At 38.4% G+C, this 9,918-nt stretch overlaps 1 protein-coding gene across 1 annotated transcript; it reads right to left on the bottom strand.

Moving 5' to 3' along the window:
- Positions 1 to 1,629: 1,629 nt before the first annotated feature.
- Positions 1,630 to 2,094, bottom strand: LOC138910808 (uncharacterized). The gene has a single exon (XM_070202053.1). It carries the CDS (start codon positions 2,092 to 2,094, stop codon positions 1,630 to 1,632), a length of 465 nt encoding a protein of 154 aa, XP_070058154.1.
- Positions 2,095 to 9,918: the final 7,824 nt, after the last annotated feature.

Raw genomic sequence — 9,918 nt, forward strand, 5'->3', positions numbered from 1 at the left:
GGTTGTTGAAGTCAACCCCATTGTAGGGAAACCTTCGTATCTATGATATAGTTTGCTTTCTTGGAGTCTCTAGATTTGTGCTTATACTGTACTGCAGTATTAGAACCAGTCCATCCTTTCGGAGGGATGAACAGTTTACTAAATATATCTGAGTCATTTCCATCATCGTCTTCCCTTGAAAAGATAAATATGTCTCCTACTCTATATAAAACCTTGTTCAAAAAGAAAGTAACCTCCATTGAACTACCCCTCATAAACCCTTACTCAGCCTTTGCAAAAACATTATTTGCACCATGGACCCAAATTCGTTCCTTAATCCAACACAGACCAAAAGGAGTCAAAGAATATGTTGTTGCCTCAAACGTTGACCTGCATCCTATTCTGCCACTCGAGAGGAAATATTTATCACCCTTCAAATCCCTAATGACTTTCCCAAATAATGGAGAAATCATGATTTTACCCATATCCATTTTGGTGCTATCCGAATCGCTTTAACATATCACGGAAGAAAAGGTCAACCTGTTGTTGCTCGACTTTCTCTTCTAGATACAAGATACTATGAGTACCAACATGCAAATTTGGGTACTACAGAAGTTAAATTGAATGTTGGGACTATCTTCATGACTAACGTTCCGCTAGCATATCTGCATATTTTCCTCTGACCATCTTTTTCTTCATATAGAACAATACTCCAGTATTTATTGCTCGCATCAGTTTGCAGTATCTCCTTACCTTCTGAAGGGATGTAGAGGGACTTGACATCTTTAGATATCTCCTCTATTTCCCTGACTGCTTCATCTTGTTCCTTTCCCCATGACAGAGCATTTTTCTTGAACATCTTTGTGAGCGGAGAAATGTGTGTAGAGATATTTGGGATGAAATCTCTTACATAATTTACTACACCCAAGAACTGTTGGAGATGCTTCTTTGTGAAGCTATTATTTGGAAATTTGAGCAGTTCCTGACATATATGTGGTCCTGGACTGTATGCACCTTGAACGAAATGCATTCCGATAAAATCAATCTCCTTTTGAGCAAGAACCATCTTTTTTGCTGAAAGCATGATCCCGTATTGTTTTACCAATGCCTCAAATTGATGAATCATGTTGACATGTTTCTTCAATGTATCAGTAAATAACATGATGTCATCAATGTAAACTAAAGAGGTATGGAGGATGGGCTGGAATATTTTTTTCATGGCCTTTTGTAATAAGGAGGGTGCATTTTTTAATACGAAGGTCATGACTTTCCATTGGAAGTGATGACCGGGGATGAAAAATCCCATTTTGACTCTTTCTTAGAAGTTATCCCAATTGCCAAAATCCAAATTTAAGATCAAACTTGAAAACATATTTGCCCTTGGCTAGGTGGGAGAAAATAGTGAGTTTATTTGGGATAGAGAATTTATCATCTTGGAGGAAATGGTTACGTGACTGGTAGTTAATAACTAACCTGAGTTTCCCTCTTGTTTGCTAAGCTCTTTTGTTGACATAAAATGCTTCGCATGCCAATTATGAATCTGATGGCTCTATTAGATCAAATTCCAAGAGTTCTTTGCATTTTTTCTTTGCAAGCTAAAGATGATTTGGATTCATGCCTTAATGACTAGCTTTTGTTGGATTGATTTTTTCATTCTTCTTGAAATGGAGCTTGATAAAAAAACACTTCGTTTTTCCATAATGGGCTTTTCCCCTTCTTCATAAAATCCTTGTGGGATTCAACACATGAATGCTCAATGAGATTTTGTTCAATCTCCTTGATTTGTTTGTCATTGGTGATTTGGAATAGCCTTGGAATTTCAGAATAAGGTTTGAACTGCTTCTTAAAGGTTATCCCATTAGTCCTGATCTGGAGTTGATCTTTTAGTTGTCTAAAAACGTCAAATCCAACAACAAGATATTTTACTAGTACATCGGACCCTATCAGCTTGGTTCTACACTTCAATCCTGGAAAGAAATCAATTGTGACTTGATGCTTTGTGATGACGGTGGTAGTCAGGATTCCATTTGATGCAGTGTTGAAATTCTTAAGGTGCGACACCCATTGATCTTCAGGGAGAACAACATGATTCATGAGTGAACATGCAGCTCCCATGTCAATGAAAGCAATGACTCAAGTTGGTTTATCCCATTTGGGTGGATAAACCTTGAGTTCCACCTATGGGATGGCTATGAGAGTGTTGATCGCTTCCCGAACTTTAGCTGCTGGTTCTGAAATTTGGTAGTGGTCATCACCATGATCTTCGTATATACCAAGAGAGAATAAAGTTTCTTCAGTGGGTTCATCATCCATAGAGAATATAGACTCGAGACCTCTTCTTATCCGAGATGTATGCCATTGTATTCTTCAATTTCTTCTAGGAGTTTGACAGATTTCCTCAATTGGGGACAATTTCTTTCAAAATGTCCGATCTTGTGGCAAATAAAGCATCTGTTCTTTTTGTGAAAATATCACTTTTCCTTCATCTAAAATATTTTGTGCGCCTCTTGGACCTTGCTCTCCCATATGGAATTCTTGTCCATCCGAACCTCCTGAATCCTCTTAGTCACCTAGATGTGTGGCAGGAACATCCTCATCCGGTGATCAGATCAGATCTGCGACATGATTTGTCAAGTGCTCGATTGTGCTGGATAATTTGTTTTAGGGCATAGCGCTTAATACAAAATGCCTTCCAAGGCGACGAAGATAGCTTGCCGGATGTAGCCGACTTATGGGATTGTTATTGACTGAGATATTTCTTCAATGATGGTCATGGTTTGGCTTGCCAATAAATTCAGAAGAGAAGAGATAAAGGCTTGCTTCAGGTTGATGTCTCTGCCGATCTCGAAGTATTTCTTTGCCATTTTTTGAAAATGCTTGTCAATGTCATTTCTGTCGAATTACGCACACTTCATCTCGAAGAGCTGTCTCCTCATATTTTCTTGTCTTTGGCCAACATCTCCACGTAAAACTTCATGTAGGATTCTGATGTTGAAGGCAAATTCATGGGAAGTAAGAAAAGTATTTTTTTCTTGAATCCCAAGTGAGTTCCACCAATCTCTAAGGATTCATGAGAACCATGAAATGAGTTCTGACAAGATGATATACTTCTTTCATTCCATAAAATATTTGGTCACCATCCAAGTATAGAAGTCTTCGATCCTTTGAGGCCACTTTGAAACCTTTACGTCATCTAAGGTGAAAGTGTGGAAGCCAGTTCCAACTTGTTTTGACGCCATGGGCACATGTATTCTTTATGGGATTGGTTCATCTATCATGCCTTCTTGATCCTCATCTACTTCAAATATTTCTAGGTCTCTTGGCTGGTTCACAAATATTGGGGGATCGTTTTCTTCGGGAGAGTTTGTTGTGGATTCATTACTTGATTTAGAGCTATCTTCTATTGTATCATCGTCTGATGAATTTAGAGATTCCGACCATGTGATATTTTCTTCTGACATGTTTCTTGGTTGGGAGACATAGAGGTCTGGAGCCTTTTAATTAGAAATCATCAGGTTTTTGGGGTTGGACCCTTTTGAACTTTCTCCATGATCTCTCCTTTTCTTGGTTTGTTTTTTGGCCACAGGAGCATCTTTCCTTTCCCCAACCATTTTTGCAATATCAAAATCATGTTTTTCTTTTAAGAGTTGGGTAAAACAAATAGGATTTTGTGAGGTAGTAGGAAAAGAAGAAAAGGTGTAGTCCAATTTAGGTGGGGAATATGCTATTGGCGACATAGGGAAGAAGGTAGGTTTTGAAGAGAAAACTGGGGTCTTTTATGACTCAAAGTGGTCATTTCTGAAAAGTTGAATTTGTTCTCTGATGGAAATCGTCTCCTATTATTGTTGTTGGAAGAATTGGAAAAGTGATATTCCTGGCGGACAAATCTCATATTATCAATTTTCCATCCTTAGTTCTAGGTCATTGATTAGTACTGCATGATGAGACGATGTCTGCTCCAATTTTTACTCAATTGTTTCCACTTTGCTCATCATTGTGTTTTGTGTATGGGTCACGTTTTTTATAGTGTTGTCAATGTTGTTCAGCACTTTGTTTTGGAAGATGGAATTTTCTGCCAGGAATAGGACTACTAAGAATAAAAAGAATTTGAATCTAAAACTACCAAGAACAAGGCTGGAAGGCAGGTACATCTTCAGTGCCAGCTCCCGTCGTCCACAACACAACTCCAAGATCTACACGCAAGGTGTATAAGTGTAGTATGAGTAGAACCGACCCCTTGTACTCAGCAAGTATCATAACTAACTTCGATGATGTAAAAGAAGCAAGAATTATAAATGATACTCGCCAATCACGTGTACAAGTTCATAAATTCCAATAAGTATAGAATAAAAAAATGATCAAATCATGAAATCACAGATAAAACCATCTCGGTGCTCACATAAGTTTCTTAACAAATTCTGCTCTATTAAAAATCCCTAATATAAAGAAGATATATAGATAAATAGGGTAAATAACCAAAGAAAATTGAAAGTAAAGATGAAATGCAATAACCAAATATCAATATGTTCCGGCATGCTACCGATACAAATAGAAATAATATCCTGGTTCTCAGGCCCACATCAGAATCTCAGTAACTGAACCAAACAAATAACACACTCTCCCAAACCTCACATCAACAAGAAACCCTTTGGGCTCTAATAATCCGCGTGTACACCATCAAGAGAGAAATATTAGAGGGTGACCCTAGGTGGATGGATCCATATCCATATGCTATAGGGATAACTCACGTGCTATCAGCCCAGCGTGGTCATATGATCAATATCATAATCCGCCCGGCGTGGTCACAAGCTTAATATCACAGATCCTCCTGGCTTGGTCATAGGCTATATCACAATCCACTCGGCATGGTCACATGAACAATATCACAACATGCATGACGTGGTGGCAGGAACAATATCACAATACTTTTGGCGTGGTCACATGCATTCCAACATAACCTGCCCTACGTGGTCACATGCATAGCAACACAATCCGCCCAGTGTGGTCAAAAGCATAACAACACAATCCACCCGACGTGGTCACAAGCATACCATCACGATCCGTTAGGCGTGGTCACAGGCATAACAACATAATCGGCCCGGCATGGTCAGAGGAATCTAGTCCAAATAATATCACATAAAAGCAAATATTCAAGAATACATGTATATGATCAATGAATATCAGATTTCATACTCGTGGACTGGTATGAATGGCACGCTAAGGTGTATGCATGTGCAAAGTGTGCTATCATAGCTCAAATCGGCAATTTCATAACGAAAATAGCAATTATCAAGTTTATTCAGGGGGTTAGCCTCTATGTAACCTCAAACATGGATCAAATAATTCCCAACAATGTTAAAAATATGAGAAACATCATGGAATGAAGCTTAATAATCAATCCAAGGTATGTCATCGCTTAGCACTACCCCGAGCATGGATAAATATCTCAGTGCTCGAACTCGGGCTTAAACCCATACATATGCATACCCATAGCACATAGAAATCATAAATAACTCAAGCAACTAGTGCCTCGACAATGTTTAGGTAAGATACTTACCTTAAGCAAGCCAAATCGATAATCCAAAAGTGCCATCCCGTACAAATCGACCTCCGAACGGCTCGAAACAAGCCAAAGCAACTCAAAACATCAAATAATGCCATAGGAAACAAACCCAAACGATAAAGGTTGAATAATTAATCAAATACTCAAAGTCAACAAAACAATCAGCCAGGGCTCGCAACTCGAAACTCGACAAAACTCATAAATTATGACAACCCATTAGAATATGAGTCTAGCCATATAGGTTTCATCCAAATCCGACCTCAATTTCATGTTCAAAACCCAAAAATTCATTTTCTTAATTTCAAGTCAAAACCCTGAATTTTCTTTTAGATCCATCAATCAAATGCTCAAATCGAAGGTAGAATCGTGAATATAATCAAACAAAGTAAAATAATACTTATACCAATCCAAATCAAGAAAATCACGTCCAAGATCGCCCAAATCCTAGCTCTATAACTAAAAATGTGATAGAATGAGTTCAATGTCCGAAATAGAGTACTTATATGCACTACCCAGTGGTACCCTACGCGATCGGAGTTGTACCCACAGCTGCTAGACCTTCACGAACACGGACACACATGCATGAATGCGAAGAAGAACCCATTATGTTCTACCTAGTCCAATTCAACACTACGCGAACGCATAGCCCTTAAGCGGACGTGAAGGATTAAAGCCCAAATCATCGCGAGCGCGAACACTCTACCGCGATCGTGAAGAAGGTCAGCTCCCATAACACTATGTGGTGGCGTATACCACTTACCGATCGTGAGGAATGCTTGAAACCTTAGAAACCAGCAGAAACCAACAATCACACATAAAGGACAAACGGTCTGAAACTCGTCCGAAACTCACCCGAGCCCCTCGGGATCCCGTCCGAATATGCCAACAAGTCCCAAAACATAACACAGACCTAGTCAAGACCTAAAATCACACATAATAACATCATAAAGATGAATCATATCTTTATTCCAGCTTAATGAACTATTTCAAATTTCCAAATTATAAACTTACGCCGAATAAGTTTAAACAACTTGGAATCACCTCACATTTTGTACACAAGTTCAAAATGGCATAACGAACATATTACAGCTTCTGGGATAATAATCTGAACCGAATATCATCAAAGTTAAATGTAGGTCCCTATAAAAGTTTGCAAAAGAAAATAATGTTTCGTGGTGCCGAATTGATTTTATGTGTTGAGGATTATAGAAATTCTTCGCGGCTTGGACTTTTTGGGTTGAACAATGCACTGAGCGATAAAGGAAAATTTTTGGCAGAAAAATGCATTTCTGCGGTCTATTATGTGACCGTAGAATCACTCTGTGGACCGCATAATGGTCGTAGAGTGAGACCAGAGAGGGGCAAATTTTGGATGCCATTCAGCGATCGACTATGCGACCGCAGAACTGTTCTGTGGTTTAATATGCGACCGCTGAATAGGTCTGCGGGCCGCATAATAACCGCAGACCCAGGAAAATTTTTGGCCAGCTTTGGACACCAATTATGCGGCAGATATGCGGTCCGCATATCGATTATGCGATCGCAGACCTTGTTCCGGAGCTCCATTTTTGGGTTTTTAAAACCCGACCTTACTACATTAAATACATTCTTTGGACCATTTATGAGCTAAAATCTAACATTTTAGAGTGAGAGAGAGAGAGAGAGAGAGAGAGAGCCCTAGAGTGAGAAGGTGTTCCTCAATAATTGATTCTTCAATTCTTTCTCAAATCTTGGAAGATTAACAAGGAAAAACCCACAAGGTCTTCATCCTAGAGGTAAGATTCTACACCTTAACCCCTAATTTCGAAATTATCTGAAAATGGATAATTAGCAAGATAATGTTTGGGCATGAGAGTTGTTCTTTTTACATGTATGTAATATAAAGAAGTGTAGGAATATTGTTGAACTAAGCATGGTAAAGAATGGGTTGTGGGATGATGGAATCCTCCATAAAAGGGCTCGAAACCTTAATGCACACCTAGTGTTTGATAAAATGCTCAAATGAGCTAGAACCATGATCATCTTCCTAATTTTGGTTCAATTTGTTATATTTATACAATAGATTGAAGTTGCTAAGAATTCCGGAATATTTTAGAGTTTAAGGAAGCTCAGTTGAGGTATGTTGGCTAAACTTCCTTCTTAGAATTGAATTCAATATTGTTCCCGTAAGTTTCAAATATGGATGTCTCAAGTTCCTTATTCTATGTTCCAGATTGTTCCTAATAAATTTGAATGTCCCAAATAAGCAAAGTGTCGAGAATTATGTAATCAAAATGTGTTTCGAATGTTCCTATCACATTATGTTATCTTTTGGAAATGTGTTCAAGAATGATATGTGTATTAAAATGCTATGTCTTTGACTGGTGTTTCAAAGGAAGGTTATGATGTCAAATTGTGTGAGAAAACTCAATATGCTTAAGACTCTTAATTACTCATATGTGTACCTAAAGTATTGATTGGAAATGTCTTATTGTTGGTAACCTATAAAGATGGTTGGAAGTGAAATAAGTGAATTGGGGATATAAAGTGTGGCCAACATGCCAAAAGTGAAAGTTATACTTGTGGCCAATGGTGCCAATGAAATGAGATGATGTGAGAAAGATTATGAAAAGAGTTTTAATTCAACTATTCTAAAATTGACTTTGAAAATACAACAACAACAACAACAACCCAGTATAATCCCACTAGCAGGGTCTGGGGAGGGTAGTGTGTATGCAGACCTTACCCCTATCCTAGAGTAGAGAGGCTGTTTCCAATAGACCCACGGCATCCTTCCCTCTAATAACTCCCCACCTTGCTCTTGGGGTGACTCGAACTCACAACCTCTTGGTTGGAAGTGGAGGGTGCTTACCATCAGAGCAACCCACCTTGTCTAAAATAGAATTGCCTAAAAGCTTATAAACTCAAGTGATGCCCATATGTGGCTGGTTTAGCTAATGCTATGTTTAGTGAATATTTTCAATGTGTTTTGCATTCTTACATATTCGTGAGTGAAAATTGAGTATTGTCCTTTTTGGGAAAAAGTAATTCAAGAAGAAACGATGTGTTACTTGTTTATGATTTTAACTTGTGCTTCGATTGCCAATAATTTTACTCTATTTCCCGGAAAGAAATCCATTAGGTTTAAAGTCTTCATTACTAATGAACCTAAAGTTGTGATTTACGGAATATTGTATATGTTGATATTAGGATAATGATCCATAAAAGGAAAGATATGAAAGTGTGGAATATGAAATATGACCATTGTGCCATGAAAGAAGAATCATATGTATGGCCAAGAGAGCCAATGAAATAATAATGTTGTATGTGGTTGAAAGTACGGATTACGTGATATAGGGTGTGAAAGGTTATGAGATGTACGTATTTGTACTTTTATTTCCAATGTGTTATAATCCCCTACGTTCTTGTGAGTAAAGGATCTGATGTTACTAAATACTCTTAATGTTCAATGATCACCCATGGAAAGTACAAGTAAGTGATAGTATGAACATGAAATGTGATCATTTCCTAAATGAGAATTTCTAAGTGTTGTATGTCCCAATAGTTTCAACTATAGTTGTATGATTCTGAAATAATATATGTAAATGACTTTGATTGTTAAGTCCCCAAGAGTCATGAACCTAGATAATGACCTCAAGCGATCAAGGGAGTGGATAATGAGATGGAAGGGAGATGTCCTTTGTTAAATAATGATGAACCTTAAGAAAATGAATTGGGCCCATGTGCCATTGAAATCGACTTATTGATTTACCATGCATGCGCTAATCTAATGAGTTGTGTTTCTCTATGATGAGCATGAACATGAAGTATTCCAATGATATAAGTAATTGCAATATTAAATGTAATGACAAACTATGTTACTTTGAGTTTATATATGGTATTGTGATTGGGATTACATCTCCACCCGCATGTATTAGGGTGAGGCGGCATGACACCTTTGTGTAGGGATTGTGGTATTGTGGAATACACCTCCACCTGCGTATATTGGGGTGAGGCGGTAGGATCGCTTTGTGTAGGGATTATGGTATTGTGGAATACACCTCCACCCACATATATTGGGGTGAAGCGGCTTGACCGCTTTATGTAGGGATTGTGGTATTGAGATACACCTCCACCCGCATATATTGGGGGTGAGGTGGTAGAACCGCTTTGTATAGGGATTGTAGTATTGTGGAATACACCTCCACCCACATATATTGGGGTGAGGCGGCATGACCGCTTTATGTTGGGATTGTGGTATTGTGATACATCTCCACCTACGTATATTGGGGTGAGGTGGAAGGACCATTTTGTGTAAGGATTATGGTATTGTGGAATACACCTCCACCCATATATATTGGGGTAAGGCGTCATTACCGCTTTGTGTTGGGATTGTG

This window comes from Nicotiana tomentosiformis, chromosome 1 (assembly GCF_000390325.3).
Source record: "Nicotiana tomentosiformis chromosome 1, ASM39032v3, whole genome shotgun sequence".
In the NCBI taxonomy this organism is placed as follows: Eukaryota; Viridiplantae; Streptophyta; class Magnoliopsida; order Solanales; family Solanaceae; genus Nicotiana; species Nicotiana tomentosiformis.

What these genes read in the sequence shown, in the direction of transcription:
- LOC138910808 (XM_070202053.1), bottom strand. Translation starts at nt 2,094, where the DNA reads ATGGGAGCTGCATGTTCACTCATGAATCATGTTGTTCTCCCTGAAGAT.